This window comes from Lycium ferocissimum, chromosome 3, assembly GCF_029784015.1.
Source record: "Lycium ferocissimum isolate CSIRO_LF1 chromosome 3, AGI_CSIRO_Lferr_CH_V1, whole genome shotgun sequence".
NCBI lineage: Eukaryota > Viridiplantae > Streptophyta > Magnoliopsida > Solanales > Solanaceae > Lycium > Lycium ferocissimum.
The window spans coordinates 46,337,388-46,359,609 of NC_081344.1; the positions used below are offsets into that span (position 1 = coordinate 46,337,388).

Sequence of the window (22,222 nt, forward strand, 5' to 3'; positions counted from 1 at the left end):
ATGAAAACTCATATTTTGTATTCCATGCATTCTTAAATGCAAGATATGAACTATCATGCTTATTTTCATGAAAATCCTACATGTCTCCATGTTTTCATACAAGTTATACTATGTATCCATGTTCATTTTATATTATGTCTCGTCGTATTTAAAAGTCATGTTTATGAAATTCATGGGCTTCAAGCCAACTATATCCATGTTCATGTTTTGGGAGTTGCCGATTGCGGGGATGTCGAAACGGCTGAAACATGTATGCCAACATAGGATAAGGATCGCTCCACCCAGTTAGGACGATTCCATCATGTTTCCCCATTGAGGGATATTGGATTCATTCATGTTCACGTTCACATTCATGTCTTGTACCCCGGCAAGGTATAGGATGGCTTAGCTGGTCGGCAGAGATCAAGCGCCACGTTCTTACGTGGTGATTACATGTCGGTTAAACTAATGCTCTCCCACAAATATCTTTACAGACTTAGAATATTTTACTCATGATATTCATGTTCAGTTTACATGTTCAGTTTAAGTTTACAGTTTCAGTTCTATTATTTCATGTGCCATGCTTTACTTCATTCAGTTGCTTTACATACCAGTACAATTCAAGTGTACTGACTTCCCCTTTATTTGTCTGGGGGCCTGCATTTCACGATGCATTACGGACGACGGATCGGCTCGTTAGGACTACACACGTATCGGCTATGGTGAGCCCCATCTCATTCGGGGTTTTACTATCTTATTTTATATTTATTTCGGTTATGTAGTAAAGGTATGCGGGGGGGGGGCCTCGTCCCGTAAACGATTTAGCGATCGGACTCGTATCGAGGTTTCATAGACTAGTCGGTCGTTATGTCGATATTCGAAGTCGTATAGCCATCTTCGTCGGCATTTATATTACAATCCGTATTCACGTTTTAATCCAAAAGATTTTATTTACTATTATGACACGCCCATGTTTATTCAGGCTCATCGTGCTTAAGTTATATTCCACTCATGTTTATACCCCGTGCGATTCGATGCGTGTCACGTTCGCTCGGTCGGGCAAAGTAAGGCACCGAGTGCGGTGTTTACGCCAGTGCCATGGTTCGAGGCGTGACAAAGCTTGGTATCAGAGCCCTAGGTTCAAGTGTCTTAGGGAGTCTATGAAACCGTGTCTCGTGAGGTCACTTTTATATGTGTTCAGGCCCCACACATATAAAAAAGTTGACCACCAACGCTAAGATTGTCTCACTTCTTTCATACTGTAGTTCGTGCAGTTAGAGCTATGCTTTCAGGAATCCTTCTAACTTGTGCGTATTACGAATTTCGTACAATACTGCGAAAAGTACTCCAAGAGGACCGCGGCTACCGACGGCTACCGCCGGCGTTATCCGCAGGGGAGCCTCGGACTCGAGAGGTTGCGCGCATCGCACCCAGCCTACAAAAAGGCCTGCGGAGGCCCGTCCCACCGCTACTCGCACCCCCAACTGCGGCCGCACGATGTTGTGGGAGCCATTCGGTACCGCCACCCAAATTGTTGCTAATCGAGGCACAACGTCGGGATACGGCTCTGGCGCGAGGTGCTAGTGGAGGTCGAACGACTCAGGACCCCGAGGAATTTCGAACGAAGCCTCGGTTGTATACGGGTCTATTAAAGGAGAAGATCCCCGAACTTCATCGATGGGCTTCGCAGTCTTTCGTGTTATGCATCTTTACGCAGACGAGAGCGACAGAGTTGGGAGCTTATCGATGTGAAGATGTCGCTCGTATTTGGTATGAGACGTGGGAACAGTCCCGCGGGGAAGATGCATCTCCAACAACTTGGGATGAGTTTGTTGATGATTTCATTGATCACTTCCAGTCGATTGAGGTTAGAGAGGCGAAAGCCTACGAATTTGAGAGACTCAGGCAGAACAGTATGAGCGTGAACGAATATTATCTCAAGTTTGTTTCCTTGTCTAAGTTTGCTCAGTATACGCTTCCCGGCACGCAGGGGCCGCTAGCTCAGAGATTTGTGTTGGGCCTTACACCGTTGTATGGTGATGCGAATATTCTTTGCTCAAAATGACAAGATGACTATCACTAAGATGGTTGCCTTTGTTCAGGGTCTTGAGGACCAAATGAAAGAGGAGAAGGCTCTGCAGAAAGAGAAAAATCGGGAATTTAATAAGAGAGCTAAGTCTGCAAGTTGTGTTGGGCCTTACACCCGGCTTGTATGGTGATGCGAATATTGCTGCTCAGAATGACAAGATGACTATCACCAAGATGGTTGCCTTTGTTCAGGGTCTTGAGGACCGAATGAAAGAGGAGAAAGCTCTGCAGAAAGAGAAAGACCAGGAATTTAATAAGAGAGCTAAGTCTGCAGGTAACTTCAGTCATGGGGGAGGTGGAGGCAGAAAATTCCTAACGAACCAGCCATAGAGTGAAAGGGTAACTCAGTAGTACCCAGGGGTGGATTCATTTCCTATCTCAAAGCCAGAAAGATGATTTCCAAGGGGTATATCGATCACTTAGTTCGGGTCAGGGATTCAGAGACCCAAACCCCAACTCTCCAGTCCGTACCAGTCGTTAACAAATTTCTAGAAGTTATTCCAGAGGATCTTCCCAGAGTTCTCCCGATAGGGAGATAGACTTTGAAATTGATCTCTTCCCGGAAGACCGGCCGATATCCGTTACGCCATACGGAATGGCTCTGTGAGAAGTTAAAAGAGTTAAAAGCCGGTAAAAAGATCTCTCCTTGATAAGGGATTTATTAGGCCTTGTGTTTCGCCCTGGGGTGCGCCGGTCTTGTTTGTCCGAAAGAAAGATGGTTCTTGCGCGTACGCGCATTGATTCTGCAGATCGGTTGAACAAGATCATCATTAAGAACAGACACCCTCTTCCCAGGATAGACGATTTGTTTGACCAACTTCAGGGTGCCCAGTGTTATTCCAAGATTGACCTCAGATCAGGTTACCGACAGTTAAAGGTTAAGGAAGTTGATATTCCTAAGACCGCTTTTCGAACCCGTTATGGTCATTTCGAATTTCTTGTTATGTCGTTTGGGTTGACAAATGCACCAGCTGCCTTCATGGATCTTATTAACAGGGTCTTCAAGCCGTATCTTGATTTATTCGTCATTGTGTTTATTGATGATATTTTGGTGTATTCTCATAGTGAGACTGAACATGCAGAACATCTCAGAATAGTGTTGCAGACACTTCAGGACCGTGAGCTTTATGCTAAATTCTCAAAGTGTGAATTTTGGCTCAAGTCAGTGGCGTTTCTAAGCCATGTAATTTCAGGTGAAGGTGTAAAGGTTAACTCTCAGAAAATTGATGCCGTAAAGAATGGCGAGACCCGCCTCGGTTTAGACATAAGAAGTTTCTTGGGTATTACGGCGTTTGCTATCTCATCTCGCCCGTCGATTAAGTTGACTCAGAAAAAGGTTAAGTTTCAATGGTCAGATGAATGTGAATGAAGTTTCGAGGTGTTGAACAAGAGATTGACTTCTGCTGCAGTTTTGAGGCTACCAGAGGGAACAGAAGGGTTCATGGTGTATTGTGATGCTTCTGGAATTGGTCTCGGATGTGTTTTAATGCAACATGGCAAGGTTATAACTTATGCGTCTAGACAACTCAAGCCACACGAAAAGAATTATCCGACTCATGACTTAGAATTGGCAGCTGTGGTTTTTGTACTTAAGATATGACTTCACTATTTGTATGGAGTGCGTATTTGATATTTTCACGCGATCATAAAAGCACAAAGATATTTTCAAGCAAAGGGAGCTGAATCTTAGACAGAGAAGATGGCTCGAATTGCTTAAGGATTATGATGTAGATATCCTCTATCATCCGGGGAAGGCAAATGTAGTAGCCAATGCTCTTAGTCGACGATCCATGGGAAGTTTAGCTCACGTTGAGGCAGATAAGAGGATTATGACAAGGGAAGTTCACCGTTTGGCAAGCTTAGGAGTTCGACTCTTGGACTCCGAAGATGGTGGTGTTGTTGTCCAGAACAGGGCTTATTCCTCCTTAGTGGTAGAAGTTAAAGAAAAGCAGTTTAGTGATCCCTACTTGTTACAACTGAAAGACCCCGATTCACAAGCATAAGACAACGGCTTTTGAACAAGGGGGAGATGATGGTACCTTGAGGTACCAAGGCAGATTATGTGTTCCAGATGTAGATGGGTTCAGAGAGCGAATTATGTCAGAAGCTCACAATTCCAGGTATACCATTCATCCAGGTTCCACCAAGATGTATCATGATCTTAAGGAGATTTATTAGTGAAATGATATGAAGAAGAATGTAGCAGATTTTGTGGCTAAGTGTCCGAATTGTCAGCAAGTGAAAGTCGAACACCAGAGGCCTGGTGGTTTAGCCCAGAATATCGATATTCCTGTTTGGAAATGGGAGATGATAAACATGGACTTCATAACAGGTCCCGCATACATGACTCGATTTGGGTGATTGTGGACCGACTTACTAAGTCAGCACACTTTCTGCCAGTCAAGACCACAGATTCAACAGAAGATTATGCCACGTTATACATCCAGGACATTGTCAGATTGCATAGGACTCCTTTATCTATTATTTCGGATCGTGGTGCCCAGTTCACAGCGAACTTCTGAAAATCCTTTCAGAAAGGATTGGGTACCAAGGTAAACCTCAGCACAGCTATTCAGCTATTCACCCTCAGACAAATGGCCAGGCAAAGCACACTATTCAGACTCTTGAGGACATGTTGAGAGCATGCATTCTAGATTTCAAAGGTAATTGGGATGATCATTTGCCTCTCATTGAATTTGCTTATAATAACAGTTATCATGCTAGTATCAAAATGGCACCGTTTGAAGCTCTTTATAGGCGAAGATGTAGATCACCTATTGGTTGGTTTGAAGTTGGTGAAGCAAAATTGTTAGGACCAGATTTGGTCTATCAGGCTATGGAAAAAGTCAAGTTAATTCAAGAGCGCCTGAAAACGGCTCAGAGTCGCCAGAAGTCCTATATAGATGTGAGGAGAAGGGACTTAGAGCTTCAAGTAGAGGATTGGGTTTTCTTAAACGTCTCACCTATGAAAGGTGTGATGAGATTTGACAAGAAAGGGAAACTTAGTCCCAGATACATTAGACCTTACAGAATCCTGCGAAGGGTTGGTCAAGTGGCTTATGAACTTGAGTTGCCACAAGATTTGGCAGTTGTACACCCAGTGTTTCATGTATCCATGTTGAGGAAGTGTTTGGGAGACCCGTCGTTGATTGTTCTTGTTGATGCTATAACGATTAAGGATGGTCTCACTTATGAAGAGATACCCGTAGCTATTCTTGATCGTTAGGTTCGCAAGTTGAGAACTAAAGAAGCTGTCTCAGTAAAGGTGTTATGGAGGAGTCAGAAAGTCGAAGAGGCTTACATGGGAAGCCGAAGAAGACATGAAATCCAGATATCCGCACTTATTTGAGGAGCAAGCAGAGAGCATTCAAGGTAAATACCCTTCATATCCATGTAATGTCCCTTACGTATTCATCTCTCACGTTTCACATTCATGTTCATGTCTCATGTCTCAGTGTCCATGTTTTCACGAAAACCATGTCATGTTAATTCAGTCTCCATGTTCCATGTCATGTTTCCTCACGTCCACGCACTCATGCCATGTCCAGTCACATTCTTGACAATGACCCATCATTCAAGGACGAATGATCCCAAGAGGGAGGTATTGTAACACCTCGTGCATTCGGGCTAGAGTTCGACCCGTAAGACAGGGGTATAATGGAACCAATATAAGGAATATAGAAAGTGTATGAAAAACTAATCAAGTCATAAGAAGAGTCTTTGAGCACAGCAAAGGCGGAAGCCACTCTACGGAGCATGTTTTCAAGTGAGTTTGCATAAGGGTAAGCTTTAAGCGACTATAACCCCTTTATTAATTGGGAATTTGGGAAAACTTCCTTGATGAAAGTTGTAGCCCTTTGAAATACCTTTCCAACGGTATATTATGGAGGTCAAACGAACACCTGTACAAAAAGTTATGGCCGTTTTACTTAAGGGTCACAGAGCAGTCCGCTAGACACGCATCTGCGACGCAGATGGCTATCTGCGACGCATTTTCCAACGCATTTAGGCAAAAATTTCCGTCCCGAAGTTCCCAGCGTTCTGTTTCGTTACGCCCTAGCATCTGCGGCTACAGAAGGCCATCTGCGAAGCAGATGCCAGCGTAGATGCCCCCGAAAGTCACTTAAAGTCGGGTTTTCCAAATTTTTATTCCATTTTTCAGTCCTCCAAAACCGTAGCACGACTTTTCTCTCCTCTCTTCATCCTCCCACATGAGGGTAAGTCTCTCCCATGTATTCCTAAGTAATTCTAACACGTATACATGGATTCTTAACAAGATTCTACACTATAATCTTAGGGTTTTCAACAAGAACTCTTCTCAAGGGTTCAAGTTCAGATTGTTGGGTTTTCTCTTCAAAAGTTCAGATCTTTTCTTCAAGTTTTGAAACGATTAAGGTATGTAGGGTAGCTATCTACGTGTGGGAACATCATTGTTCTTCCCCACGCCACGTTCTTCCATGATTATAGAAGTTCACCCAAAACTAGGGTTCTACACATGTTCATGATAACCCTAAGTACATGTACCATGATATACCATGTTTGTATCAATAATTCGTTATTGTGTTCTTGATATTCCATTTTGGTTATTGAGAATCTGTCCATAATCCATAAAAACCCATACTTTGCATTCTATGGTTTCTTAAATGCAAGATATGAACTTTACGCTTATTTTCATGAAAATCCTACATGTCTCCAAGTTTTCATACAAGTTATATTGTGTATCCATGTTCATGTTATATTATATCTACAAATCATGTTGCAAGTCATGTTTATGAAATTCATGGGCCTCTAAGCCAACTATATCCATGTTCATGCTTTTGGGAGTTGCACAGATTACCGAGAAGGCTCAGATAGCCTGAAACTACGTATGCCAACGTAGGATAAGGATCGCTCCACCCAGTTAGGACGATTCCTTCATGTTTCCCCATTGAGGGATATTGGAATCGAATTGAGAATCTAATTACATATTTGAACTCGATGGGTTATGGGTCACCGGGATTAGACTCTCATTTCGAGATTTGGCCATGTGGGCTCGGGATTGACTTTTTGTTGACTTTTGAGATATTGATAAAGATTGAACCTTTTTCTCATGAGATTGATTCTGATAGCTCTATTTGACCTTGTTTTGTATTTGTTGGCTAGATTGTGAACGTTTGGAGGCCATGGAAAAGGGAAAAGGCATTGTTGAAGCTTGATTAAAAAAGGTAAGGTCAAGACTTTGACTTCGATGATGGATTTTTCCCAACTAATTGATAATTGTGATGTACAATGTAACCTGTCCTAGACTAATTTGGACTGTTTACTGATGAATTTTGCTTGCTTTTCTCAAAAGGCATGTTATATCTGATGCTTATCTGCATTTACAACATCAAGTTCAGGTGAGTGTCTGAGTGGGCAAGCATGAGCTAGATTGGGTAAATTTGAAGTATCTAGTTAAATCACGAGGGTTGTATATGCGTTTTCAAACTGCTTGATACTTCTTATTGATTTGAGTATGTGTGATAGTTGATTAGCTGTTTAGCATTCATTATCACTTGATTGAGCAACCACTAAAATATCAGGTAAGAGGCTAGTTAGTTGGACATGCACCTACGCTCCGAAGATGGGTAAATCATGTATGGGTAGTAGCTCGTCAGGTGCCCTGTCGCGGTTGGGTTGTGACACTTTTGTCCTCCAAAAATTAATTTTCTGCCATCACCAACTTTTAACTTTCTTTTCTCTTGAAACTCATTTCATGGACTGTTGATATGTTTCCAGAATGTAACTGCATGTGGATAATACACCAGAGAGGTGCACTGTGGATAATGTATGCCATATTTGAATTTAATGACACACAGCTATATCGTAATCCTTTGTGCATACACCAATCGCTGACAATAACCAAGAATCCATGTAACATAGAGCCTCAAAGTATATACTTCTTCTATACGAGTTTATCACTTTATGTCAATAAACTTATCAAAAAATATACTATCAAATACAATGCGAAATGAAATATTTGGGAAGTTTTTTAACGCATGAAATCCTGAAGGAAGAAGAAATGTACCTCATCCTTAGCATAGCCAAGAGCTTCTAACTCCTTTAGTAGTTCCTTTGCCTTCTCAAACAAACCTCCTTTTGCATATACCTTCAACAAAGTTGTATAGATTACCTGAAACACATCATGAGGAGCAATGAGTTTTTAAGGAAAATTTTGAAAGCTAGTAGCGACAATTTGGAATTTAAAACGGAAAGATGAATTAAGTTCCCATAAACACTTTGACTCTAGGCATACTTCAGTTTGTGGTGTTACAACCATATAGAAATAGTCAATATCCACAAGTGCAAGTTCCGTTAGCAAAGTATTTTCAAGTAGCAAGACCCAACATTTGAAGACTAGACTAACGAAATAGAGTATGGTTCCCAGGTATGCCTATTAATTTGATAATAGATCGTATTAATGTATTTTAACAAATCCAAAAAAGTTTTAAATTAAATTAGTTAGTTATGTTGCTCCTTTTTGATAAGGTAATATTATTGACGTTTGGGCATAAAACACCCGTATCCAAGAAGTATACCAAAAAACAAGTAGAAAACCTACAACATGAATTGTACAATGATTCCGTTGTACAAGAACAAGGGCGATATTCAGAGTTGCACTAACTATAGGAGTACCAAGCTGCTAAGCCACACTATGAAAGTCCGGGAGAGGGTGTTCGAGATGAGGATGAGGAGGGATGTGTCTGTATCCAAGAACCAGTCCGGTTTATGCCGGGGCGATCATCTATAGAAGCTATTCATCTTGTCAGCAGATTGTTGGAGCAGTATAGGGACCAAAAGAGACTTACACATGGTGTTCATCGATCTGGAGAAGGCATATGATAAAGTCCCTTGGGAGGTCTGTTCTTTGGAGATGTTTGGAGTCTAGAGGTGTGCCTGTGGCCTACATCAGGACAATTAAGGACATGTATGAGGGTGGCAAGACCCGGGTTAGAACAGTGGGAGGTGATTCAGAATACTTCCCGGTCGTGATAGAGTTGCACCAGGGATCAGCCCTTAGCCCGTTTCTATTTGCCTCAGTGATGGATGAATTAACACGACATATTCAAGAGGAGGTGCCGTGCTGTATGTTATTTGAGACACAGTTTTGATTGACGAGACGCGCAGTGGAGTTAACGATAGGCTGGAAGTTTGGAGAACGACCTTAGAATCTAAAGGTTTCAGATTAAGCAAGACTAAGACGGAGTACATGAAGTGCAAGTTTAGTGACGTGATGTAAGAGACAGATGTGGAAGTGAAAATCGAGGCACAAGCTATAACCAAAAAAGGAAGCTTCAAGTATCTTGGCTCCATAATACAAGGAGACGGGGAGATTGACGATGATGTCACACACAGTATTGGAGCAGGGTGGATGAAATGAAGGCTCGCTTCCGGGGTGCTTTACGGTAAGAAGGTGCCACCTAGACTAAAAGGTAAGTTCTACAGAATAGTGCTTAGACCAGCATTTATTGTATGGGTCAGACTCTAAGCTATTTTTTCATTTAGCAAGGTCGCATAATGAACTATCCTTGTGCATGAAATATACATCCAATACTTATTGTTGAAATATGACCATCTCATCTAAAAGCTTCAGCTATTAGAGAGAACACGCTTTTATTTATTAGATTATTCAACACACCCCATCACGGGTAGGCCAGATTCTTTTCATGGGCCAAGCCCGTAGAAATTCTTTTTGATAATGGGTGGCAGCGAGACTAGATCCCAAGACCTCTGCCTATTCTGATACCATGTTGAAGTGTATGACCATCTCATCTAAAAGCTTAAATTGTTAGGCAGAGCATACTTTTATTAACTGAATTATATTCTCAACACCTACAAAGCATTAGCTATTGGACCTACTCTTCTACTTATAAAATTTTCATGGTTAATTTCGTAAATCCAAACGTTTTCTGCTTCTTGATTTATTCTCGATCCATCATTATCTTCTGAGGAACAGATGAACTGTACTGCTGCTACATTCTCTACTTTATGCACTTATTACCACGTCAAGCTGCTAGGAAGCACCAAATTTGACTGGCTACAACTCCTGAATCTACTACAGTACCAAACCTCCCCCACCCCACTAACTAATTAATTTTTCCACTTTTTGGATTATTGAAGAGTTTCTCAATTTGTTCTCTAATATATAAGAAAATAAGGGCAGAGAGGTTCTTTTAGACAAATGAGTGTTGAAAACATAATTAAGTAAAATAAAAGAGCCCTCCCTCTAATAGCTTAAACTTTTAAATGAGATGGTCACACACTTCAACATTGTACCAGGCAGACAAAAGTCCTGAGTTCAAGTCTCACTGTCACCCTCTGTAAAAAAGAATTTTCACATGCGGCCATGAGGAAAAATTAGGCCCGCGTGTGAGGAAGCTGTTATGTTCATGCCATAAGCATAGTGACCTCTCTTTGGTTCCTAGCATGCAGTTCTTTCCTCTCTTATTTTCACTGTGAGCAGGAAAAAGGAAACGAACGTAACCCTGCCCACAAAAGTACTGACAACAACAGCAACAAGAGGCTCTTGGAAGGCCTACTGGAAAGAGTTATTCTCCAGTGTTGCTCTCAAATCTGCTATCCAGAAACCAGTAAACATACATAAAAACAAAGATGTGTATATTGATATTTTATTTACTTTACAGGTAACAGCGCATAATGACAAACCTTATTTAATACTAAGCCTGCAGATCTCATCTCTTCAATCAATGTCTCAGCCTTCTCGTAATTTCTGTCAGCAGAGTAAGCATTAAGCAAAGAGCTATAGTGGTAGACATTAGGTGAATGACCTTCAGCTTTCATCTTCTGAAAGTACTTTGCAGCTTCATTGCACTGTTTATGTGAAGCGCAGACAGAAAGGAGCGACCCATAAGTCACACTATCCATTTGCAGTCCATTAGACATCAGCTCCTGAACCAGCTCTAGTGCCTTATAGTATCCATCTTTTACTTTGGCACAGCCTGCAAGAAGCTAAGACATGGTAGATGAAAGTTAAAAACGGGTTGAACACTAAGTAGGCGTTTGGCCATGAAAACCAAATATTTTTCAGCTTTTTTTGGAATTTTGAAGTTGGAGTTGAAGATGAAGTTGTGTTTGGTTATAGTTTTTGCAAAGAATATTTGGTTGTTTGAATGTAATGAAAGTGAAAAAAGTGAAAACAAGGTTTTAGCTGTTTTCCAAATTCCAAATACAACTTGGAGTTTTCATGGCCAAACACTGATTTTCAAATAAAGTGAAAAAATATTCCGAAAAAAAGTGAAAATTTCTCATGGCCAAACCGGTCCTAAATTATACTGCAGTTCCTGAATAGGCAACATATTAAGCAGTTCTATATTCAACAACCAACACCTATTTAACACGACTAGGTGACTGTAACTGTTAGGAATAGGGATGGTTTATAATCGGAAGCAGCATACCGTGCTATATGTGACAACATCTGGTACTAAACCATCTCGCTTCATTTGAGTAAACAGTTTGAGACTGCTCTCAGGTTTTCCATTTTTGGTTAGAGAACTAAGAAATGCATTACAGACTGAGACATTAAACTTTGTCGACCTGTCTTTGATGCTTCTGTACATTTCTACACCCTCAACAGAACTGAGGCTCTTTCCCATGAACTTTACATAACTGCTGTACGATGCAAAATTGATCTTCTGATTCTGCTGCATCCAATCAAACACCTGGTAATAACACAAATACGAAATAGAACAATAAATTGAAATAGCTTTCATGCAGGGAAATATCATATGCTGAATCTGAACAATTTCATGTCTATTTAAACATAAGGATACATAATGCCCTGACATTCGAATATAACAAAAATATTAAAATTTGCATGGAGTTAAGAATATTGTGTATATTGAATCAATTAGCGAGACATTGTGTATTTGTAATTGTGTAGCTTTTATTTCTGTCATAGTTTAGAATAGATATATGTACTATTTAAACACCCAAAAACTTTGGAGAATAATCAAGCAATACATTCTTCCATTTTTTCTTTTGTGTTATATCTTTCACATGGTATCAGAGCATTTTTGAGAAACCAGTCATTTTGCCGATATGAAAACTGTCCATCCAAAGGCCCTTGCGTTCCGTAGGTGTTTGTGCACAAACCAACACAGTCAGAAGGACAGGACCCCTCCAGTAAGCACATTTCAGCCAGTCTGTTGTCAGCGCAGCTAACTCGATTCTTATCCTTCTATATAGCACCAAGTTGCTTTTTTTATTTGTATTCTCACCAAGTTACTTACTGCTCCTTGAATTAGCTTCATTTCTATAACAAGCTTGGTACATTCAACTTGTATGCACCAACTTGAGGTTGAGTAATAATAATGTGCATAGTATTGTGTAAATTAGTTAGAATCGATTAGGAAGATAATGGAATAGATAGAGATATATTGCGTATTTATATTATGTAGCCTTGATTTCTTTCCTTATTTTTTTTAGTATGATAATGATATGAGATGAGCTTTTTTGTTCGGTATAATCGTATGAAATAAACTTAAATGAAGAAGATGATAAAGTGGGAATTCATATAGCCGAACCCAACTTGTTTGGGACTGAGGCGTAATAATTGTTGTTGTTGTTATTCTTCATTTCTTTTTTTGTGTTATATTCTCACACATGGAAAACAGAGTGAACTTTGCGGAGGAATTGGCTGATTAAAAAAACTTCAATATCAAGCAATCTGAGTGTTAATAAATGTTAGATACATTTTCCGGCACATTGACTGATGGTCTGCTACAACACAACAACATACCCAGTGTAATCCCGTAAAGTGGGGTCTGGGACTGATGATCTGATACAATGATTACTAATCACTCCCTAAAGAAGCCCAAAGAAACGCAGTAGAGCAGAGATACGAAATAAGCTAGCATTTGGACACAGATTTGGTTGAAACTTGAAAAAATGAGTTTTTGAAGATGAGATGAAAAATGGTTTTTGAAAGTTGAATTTGTGTTTGGACATGCATTTTACTTTAAAAGAAATTGAAGTTTTGTGAGTAGAAAACTTCAAAAACTTGAAAAACTAGTCTAAACCTAAGTTGCGCGGCCTCTTCATTTTTGTTGCCGCACCCGTCTCGACACGGTGCGGGATAGGTCTTGGATAGGGTCACTCAACTTCGAATACTTTGACCGGAGTCCATGGACAAATTTGGGGGGGGGGGGGGGGGGGGAAATTGAGATTTTGATTTCTCAAAAATGAAAGATAAAACAGATTTAAGACATGGGAAATGGCATACCTTCAATATTATAGTCCTTTTGTCTCATATTCGGTGCTTCATGTTTCAGACCAAACAGAGAGAAGCAAGAATTCAAGGGGTTGTGCTCTGAGTTCTGACTTCTGGTAGACAGTAGCAGCAATTCTTAAGGAGAATTGGTGGAAGGCCTTGAATGACTTTCTTTTTCTCTTTTGAGTGGAAGAACCAAAGAGCTTGAAAAGAGAAGTTGGGGTCTATATAGCTCTATTTTATAATTTGAATTATTATTAGTTGAGTCTTTGCAGTTTCTTTCAATTCTGTAGATAGTGGATAAAAGATCCATTCTACCTTCTTCTTTTTTTCCAGCTGGCATTGCTGTCCTCTACCCCACTTGTGGGATTACACTGGGTATGTTGTTGTTGTTATTGTAGTAGCCGGCATTGCTGTCCTATTTATGGATTACAAACTGCAAGTTTGTCTTTTTATTTTCATGTGTCTGAGTGAGGTTACTATGCTACTTATGCGTTAAGTCAGATGCCACCAATATTAAAGAGAAACAAGTTACCATATTTTGGTACTAGATAGAGAACAAATGCCAATAGAAAGTTGATTGATTTGGTAAGTATTAAACATAAACCTGGAAAGATTTAGAAAGTATCACAAGTACTGATCGAACTGTAGCTCCATATTTCATATCCATAGATGAAGGCGTCCAGAATGTTTCGCTTCTAAAATTTGTTTTTTTGGTGTTTTTTGTTTTCTGATAATCTTAGAAGTATCTACCTCCCGTTTGGCCATAATGTTTTTTCACTTCTTTTCAAAAATATTTTTAAAAACATTGTTTGGTTATAAAAAGCGATCATTTTTTGGGCAGTTTTTGAAGATGAATTTTTTAAGTTTCAAAAAGTGGTTTAGACCTAAGTTGCTCGGACTCGGATGCAGGTACGGATCCGAGTGTCGGATTCGGCAAAATCTAAATTTTAAGATTCTGGGGTGCGGATCAAGATAGGGATACAGGTGCGGGGATTCAGCTAAGAAAATAAAGATGTATTGACACGGAGTAGAGGTTCAGAAATTTTGGACAGATATATTACTTAAACAGCAGAATTATAGCATAGAAGTAGACAAAAAGAGAAGAAGCCCGTTGGTTCACCTTAATATATTTTTTGAAGCATACTTGAAATTTGGAAGAACAGAAATGCATAATAGTCTAAACACTTGTTTCTTTAATCATAATTCTTTATTTAGCTTATCCAGTTAGTTGTTTATTTTAAATCCTTTGAAATGATTAACTTAGCCATTCATGGTAGAGCATAAGTTTTCTCATATATGCCTACAAGAATGGGATAGATGGAACAAGGCAACAGAGACACTTATTTTACAAGGATTAGGACTCCAACTTTGATTAGAGTTGGATTTAGGTTTGGAGCAGCCAACTTGGATGGGTATGTATTTATTTTTCTGTAAAAAGAATGTTCAGCAATTAAGTCACTTCCTTTACTAGTAGATGAGGAAGAGAAGAGGAAGGAGGTAGAGTTTTGTGGTTCCTAGATAGCAATATGTACGACATAGTTCCTTGGTTGACATAATTATGAAGGATTCTCTTCAAATATAGGTGATCAAGTTTCTACACGGATAGCTATAACAATTGTTCCACATACTCTAATGCTGAAAAATGTTCCTATTAGACAGAAAAGTTTCAAGATGCTGATTTAGCAACAAAAAAAAGGCTTAGAGCTGATATTACTGATTAGATTAGCTAACAACCATCAGACAGATAGTACATTGGAACATGATTATGAGCAAAAATAAGAAAAGTTTGGTGATAGAACCTGGTGAAGCTCCTGCCGTCTACTTAGCTTCCCGAAATAACGCAAAATGACATTCATATCTTGTACTTTAAGCGTCTCACCGTGCCTGAAAAGCGATTTAACAATTCATGCCAGAAAATGGGTACCCACATAAGAAATGGGGGTTAATTTGTCCATTTTGGTAAAAAGAGGATCAGAGTTTGCTTTAATAATTGAACAAAAGAGAGAGTTTCACCTTGAAAGAGCAGAAGGCAAGTCAGATGAGTCCTGAATTTGAAGAATAGCAGAGTGTCTCTCACTACGGGAAACACTTGGGGAGACATGAAATTCGGCTAGCTTAGTACACGGAATAGAGATCTTTGTAGTTGCTACACACCGGAACTTGTTGTTTCGTTGGGGAGCTGCAAAAGAAGAAGAAGAAAACAACGAAGGTGACGACTGAAACCGGTTCCCAAACACCCAGCAAAACTCCATATTCAATGGCCAGTTTGCGGCCTCTTGATAACCTTTTTGTTTCCAAGTTTGTTACTCCTTTTTATTACTACCACCGCACTACTGCTATTTAATTATTATTTTTTAAAAAGGCAGATTGATGAAATAACAAAAAGAGTCATGTAATTCAAAAAACGGTTAAGGCTCAAATATGCCCCTAATGTTTGCAAAATTATACACATTTACCCGTCGTTAAAAGGTTAGTGCAAAGATGCCCCTATCGTTTTTTTTTTTTTTTTTTTTTTGGCCATACACGCCGAAGTTAACTAAAAATATTTGAGTAAGATATTTGTTCGGCCGCAAACGCCAGATATATTGAAAGATTTGAAATTCCTGAATATTATGGCACAAAATACCATTGCATTCCAAAACATAAAAATACATTTGTAATTACAATCCATCCACCATTGCATTACATCAAAATTATACAACTAAAAGAGTTGTATTTAATTACAACCATCTTTAAAGGGTGCTTTTCACAAACAAGAAGAGCACCATTTTCCCTTTTCAAAAGATTTTTTTTTTACTAATGATAATACCATTTTTATTTTTCAATTTGTTAATGATCTGGATAGTTTATTCTGGATATTTTTCGTCTTCTCAGTCCCAATATCTACACGATAATGGATGCAACAATTGCTGCAATAAAACCTAAACATAAAAAAGGAGATAACTTATATTAGACTTATGACACATGAAAAATGTCTCCAGTTGCTCAAAATTTTGATAATAATAATAGAAAGTATCACATTTTAAGCATTTATACGGTTTCTTACATAACATTTAATGTGGTTTGGCCCTTTCGCGAATTTCACGCATAACCGAAATTTAGTAGAATTATTTTAAGTCCATAAGTGAGATGGAGTGCAGTAACTCCACGTCCACAACTCCACATCCACAAACCCTTCTACAACTATTTGAAGAACTCGAAGCTTCTGACATTTCATAAACAAATGAAAGAATAAGAGAGAAAAGTGAGGGGTTGTACGATAAGCGTGGAGTTTCAAAACGTAGTTGGTAATAAATCATTGGCAAAGATAAAGTGCACTACAAAAAAATCGAGAACTATTTGTCTTATAATATTCGTGAATTTCAAAGGCTTAAATATGCCCCTAACGTTTGTGAAACTGAACAAATATGCCCTCCAATATTTTCTATTAACTCAAGGGCATGTATGGCAAAAAAAAACGTTAGGGGCATCTTTGCACCAACCTTTTAACGACGGGCAAATGTGTTCAACTTCGCAAACGTTAGGGCATATTTGAGCCTTAACCATTTAAAAAAAAATGCTTAATATGTATGTTCTTTTACTTGAAGCACTAATAGTACACGGTGTTTACTAAAGTGGAGCACTTTTAGTCAAAAGCCAAAGGTTCCGTTAAGTTTTAACATAGACATCACCTAAGCAGCAAAGGGATGAAACTCATTCTCCTTTGGAACACATACATTACTTGTATATTCTTTTCCTTGTTGTATTAGCAATAACAAAATCTCTTCCTGAGATAATGGATCAAGATTTTCAACTAACTGAACCATGCTCCACATCAGATGCGGTGGACTAGTAGTATTCATTCCCGAGTCATTCATGCTGATGAGCTCTTGGGACGTAGTCACGAAAGTAGGCTTCTTCTATACCCTAATTAGTTGATTCCAAGCCAATACTCACGCATGCTTGTTTCTACCGTCAAAGAATAATCAGTCCAACTAAAGATTTGTTTCCCTTAGCTAGCAAAGATTTTGTTTAAAACCAGTCTTTTCTTTAGTGTTGGACTTTCAAGTAATTAAAACCTTTTTAGCCGTAATGCAAATTCAACTTATCAACAAAGGTTTAAATCATTAATTACTCTCAAGTGTCTGGATTGAAATAATCAGGGCGTCATGCGGAAGCTTAACAATTGCAGATCTTGAACGACGATAAATCAGACAACAACAAAAATATACTAAAAAGGCATAATATTATAAAGCATATTATTCTAATATGGTTTGGCTTATTAGCCTACATATGAGAAAACTACTCCCTCCATCCCAAAAAGATTGTCTCACTTTCCTTATTAGTTTGTCGCAAAAAGATTGGCACATTTCTATATTTAGAAACAATTTAACTTTATGAAATGATTTATAACTACACAAATACCTAAGGCTTGTTTTGGACCACACATTTCAAAAGTCTTCTTTTATTTCTTAAACTTTGTGCCAAGTCAAACTAAGACAATCTTTTTGGGATGGAGGGAGTAATGAAAAGCATAAAAACTGTTGAGAGAAAATGTCCCCCTAAACAAGACTCTTTTAGAGACTACATTGTGGATGTTATTGTGTTCTGACTGAGAAGAACAAATCTTCTATTTATAGAAGTCTAAATCTTCTCATACAAGAAAAGGAATAAATATGGTAGAATCCTTTTCCCCAAAGAAAACCTTTTCTACCAAGAAATCTGTTTTCAAGTAAAACACAATTATGGTAAAATTCAAATAAGGTAGGAAATTCAGGGCAACCTCTAACATCAAGAACTCTTTTTTCTCTTTCTTTTTCTTTCGTAAATTAGAACTGGTGACTAGTGTTTTATGAAGATGAATGCTGGGTTTTGTTGGAAAAATATCTCACATGATGAGCACGTGACTCCATTTTCATCTTTGTTTAATTTTAACGAAATTTTTGGAGTGTGACTAAAAGTCCACCACTTTAGTAAACATTGTGTACTATTAGTGCTCCAAGTAAAAGAATATGGATGATTTTGAGTCCAAGCCCAAAGATAATGTACTATTTTAGGCCTTTTCTCAATTTTTTTCATTTAGGCACCTCAACTAATGTACTACCTATTAAACGCAGACACCGTCAAAGTGTGCTTATTAAGCACATAGGCGTTGTTTGGTTGTTGTTAGGAGTTAAGTTATTCATGTATTAGATATTGTATAAGTAATAGCATGTTTGTAGCTTTCATTTGCTATATATAAAATTCAACACACCTGATAACGTGTGCGGTTTGCAATTTAGAATCCCGCATAACTAATATATATATATATATATATATATATATATATATATATATATTGGTTATGACGAAACCTATGTACAACTTTATGTAGGATAGAAGAAGGAATAACTAATACATGAATAGTTTTTGCTTGTCCAGTTTGGACTTTGCACATTCTTTAAGAAACAATAATTGATATGGATATTTTACCACAATATCCATACTAATTGATGTTTAATCTCAATAATTAACATTTCAAGAAGAATTGGTAAATGAATTACTACTATATACAAGGGAGAATGTTCATTTTTTATAGTTTCATTTTTTATAGTTCTCACATGAATTTTCTTGTCAATATTTAACCCCAATTGCTTGTGCAGCGTTCATCGTGATCTTCTCTTAAGGTGTTAACCTTTTAAAGAGAACCCGCTCTGATACCAATGATATTTTGCACGACCAAATATCTATCCTACAGTATACCAAATTTTTGCCTATAGGATGGACCTCGTAACTCTACCTGTTCTAAGCTAACGTTTGCAGAATAATAAAGAGCAAGAAAGTAAGGACACGATATTGTTACGTCGAAACCACCCGGCTCACAAGGGTGAAAAAATCATGGCCTACACCTCTGTAGTATTTTTCCCGAACTTTACTACAGTCGTGAGCCTTTGCAAATTCAAGTTACAAACTTTGTAACATAGGAACTAAACCCTAATTCCTATCTCACTAATCTCCCTATACTAATAAGCCCACTTCAAGTTGCCCTCAACTTGAAGCCGAATTTGACAATTGTTTATACCTAACACAATTGCTTCTAAGAAAGCTAATAAAGGTATAACTCGATAAATAATCCTAAGACACAATTCTAGACTTGATGACTATAAAGCATAACTCTATGAAATAGGCTCTTCAATCTTATTTTATGTACCAGGCGGCACTTCAGGAATCAGAACTCTCAATTATTGCGTTGACTGATTTCGCTCAATTTCTGATTTTCTCTCTATGTGAGTACGTTAGATTCTTCATGGAAGAACTTGGATATCTATAGCTTTGATGTATATCACGCAGCTGAACACAAACCCTACTTAATGAGGCCCATTATGAGAGTTAGGGTTTGAGTTGGTTTGGGTTTCTTCCTGTTATATCCTGTGTTTGGTACATTGGGACAATCCGAGTTAACCATGATAAGTTAAGGACAAGACTATTCCGGGAGGCGAAGTGGAGACTTTTAACTACGATTTTGTTTTAAGACATGAGTTGCTTATGATTTTGTTGGCATGGAATATTAAGGAAAAATTTGGGGTAAAAAGTGAATATTGGAAAGTTAAAATTCATGAAATAAAAAATGGCCAAGTGGCCGTACACATCGGCGTGGGCCATGGGCCACATGGATGTTTTATATATGTGATTAGAAGATGACTAATTAAATCATCTTCATCATTCTCACCCTTAGAAAATTCAAGAAACTTTGAGAAACCAAAGGAGCCATATTTGGCCAAGGCAAGCTAAGATGGAAGACCATGAATAGTGATCACAAAAATTATTTTCTTCTAGCAGCCCAACCAATTGAAGGTCCTTATTAACGTGCTTAAAAATTGACAATCATGTTGTTGCTTCATAATTTAAACTCACGTCATTATTATATTTCGTATTTTTGTACGTCGATTATTCGCAAGCCGAGGGGGGGCCCACACATTGAGATTTTTTTTGGGACATGCAACAATTTATATGAATCACATATGTGAAGTTAAACATAACTCAAGAAGGACCCTTGAGCCAAATCAAAGTGGAAGTCCTCCAAGCAAATATTTTTAAGTAACGTTTTCGTGATCCGACTTCGAGGGGCGAACGTATTATAAGTTTAGAATTTGGAAAAATACTAAAGATATAAGTTGTAGATAATTGAATTAGATTTCCAACCATAGGTCGTTGACCCACAGGTGATGTCGGGATAAGGAGATATGGACGTTTTAAGGCGGAAGTGTCAGCTGGCTAGCCCAAACCGGCCCAATCGGTTAAGCCCATGACCCATGCCTATTTAAGTGAAATTTCAGCCCTTGCCTCTCATTTTTCAGACCAAGAACACCAGAAAATTCTAGAAAGAGAGAGAGAAGAGCTTGGAGAGAAGAAAAACCAATTTTGACCAAAATCCGAGCCCCGAATTCCGAAGCCCATGAAGAGAAAAGTGTTGTATTTCGCGTTGTCTTCAATTTGAGCTAAAATCAACCAAAGATAAGAGTGATAACGTGGGGGCTGCATGCTTAAGGTATGAATACGGTTCCTTTTCATTGTTAACGAGTTTATTTAGAATTTAACGATTAGCACCAGGAATAGTCCGATAAATTCGTGTGTTGGTGTTGTGAATTACGAAGGAGATTTGAAGAGAATTTTGGATGAAAATAAATGTATTTACCTTGTAAAATGTGAAGGCTGTTGTTATTGATGTTGTTCATATGAATTTCGACTCCTTTACTGAAATAAAATTATTAAATAGTTATATCGCAAATTGGTTGGTTGAGAAATTTAGAAAAAAAGGTATGGCTATTTTATGGCATACGTCGGTATTGAAATGATGTTAATACTATTGGTATTGTTGTTGGTGTTGTTGGTTGATCAATCTGAGAATTCGGGCTCGGCGATATAAACAGGGAAATGCGCTCAAATTTCGTAGACAAATGCTAACTTAGGATTGAATTCTAAGTGCCTATAGCTAATGTTTGGTATTTATTGACGTATTTTAGATCTTGGGGAGCCCGAGACTGAGTTTGGATTAGCTTAGGAAGCGGACGAGGTATACGAAGCTTACCCTTTCTTTCTTTTGGCATGTCTTAGTGTAAGTAAGCTATGATACGATCCTCGGTAACTTCTACTCTTATGATCCGAGCATATTTACGATCCTTATCCACCTCTTAGTGTTAGCATTCTTAATATGGTAGAACCATGGTCTTTATGTCTTTGTATGATTGAATTCAAATGTGTATAAAAGAGTTTTGCTCCAAAAAAGGATTTTTATGTTAAAAACGTCCGTAACTTTCATAGACTTGAACCGATTGCTTTGATATGCTCGCAAATAATTCTATAACGTGTAATGACGTTAACTTTCATGGGCGGGCCCGGATTGGTTGGATGCATATCCGTGGTCCCCGAGATTTTCCTTTGTATAGTCCTAACGACTTTTTTTTTGAAAGAACTTAATATGATTTCCGTTTTAACTCTCGAGCGCCGACTACTTACTTATCCATTGAGTCCGTAATGATGATGCGTGCATATGGTTTCTCACTACTCTGCTCGTGCAAGCCCTCAATATGTCTTTCGCCGAGTCCCGGGCCGGGTATGTATTCGTGCACGCTTCATCTGCATTATTCACCGAGTCCCTCACTGTAGGGCCGGCACGTATATATATGTATGATGACGTGATGATACGGGGACGGCGGGGACGGGGCATGATGATCTCATTCACCGAGTCCCTCACTAGTAGGGCCGGGTATATATATATATATATATATATATATATATATATATATATATATATATGACATGACGATATGATGATATGATGATCTTATTCACCGAGTCCCTCACTGTAGGTCGGCACGTATATATATATATATATATATATATATATATATATATATATATATATATATATATATATACGATACG

General features: G+C 38.4%; 1 protein-coding gene across 5 annotated transcripts in view; it reads right to left on the bottom strand.

The window, feature by feature from the left end:
• The window catches only part of LOC132050251 (pentatricopeptide repeat-containing protein At1g10910, chloroplastic), a 34,299-nt gene extending 18,646 nt beyond the window's left edge, over positions 1 to 15,653 (bottom strand). For 4 of the 5 annotated variants that reach the window (XR_009413308.1, XR_009413307.1, XR_009413306.1 and 1 more), the window contains exons 1-5: positions 15,332 to 15,653; positions 15,118 to 15,202; positions 11,502 to 11,765; positions 10,753 to 11,055; positions 8,114 to 8,218 (exon numbers count right to left, since the gene is read on the bottom strand). Coding sequence is in view for 2 of the 5 variants with exons in the window: in XM_059441409.1 (XP_059297392.1) it covers positions 8,114 to 8,218; positions 10,753 to 11,055; positions 11,502 to 11,765; positions 15,118 to 15,202; positions 15,332 to 15,570 (996 nt within the window). In the remaining 3 variants the exon portion in view is untranslated. The remainder of the gene's footprint in view (positions 1 to 8,113; positions 8,219 to 10,752; positions 11,056 to 11,501; positions 11,766 to 15,117; positions 15,203 to 15,331) is intronic. The other variant, XM_059441410.1, reaches the window with a different exon arrangement.
• Between the last annotated feature and the right edge of the window lie 6,569 nt (positions 15,654 to 22,222).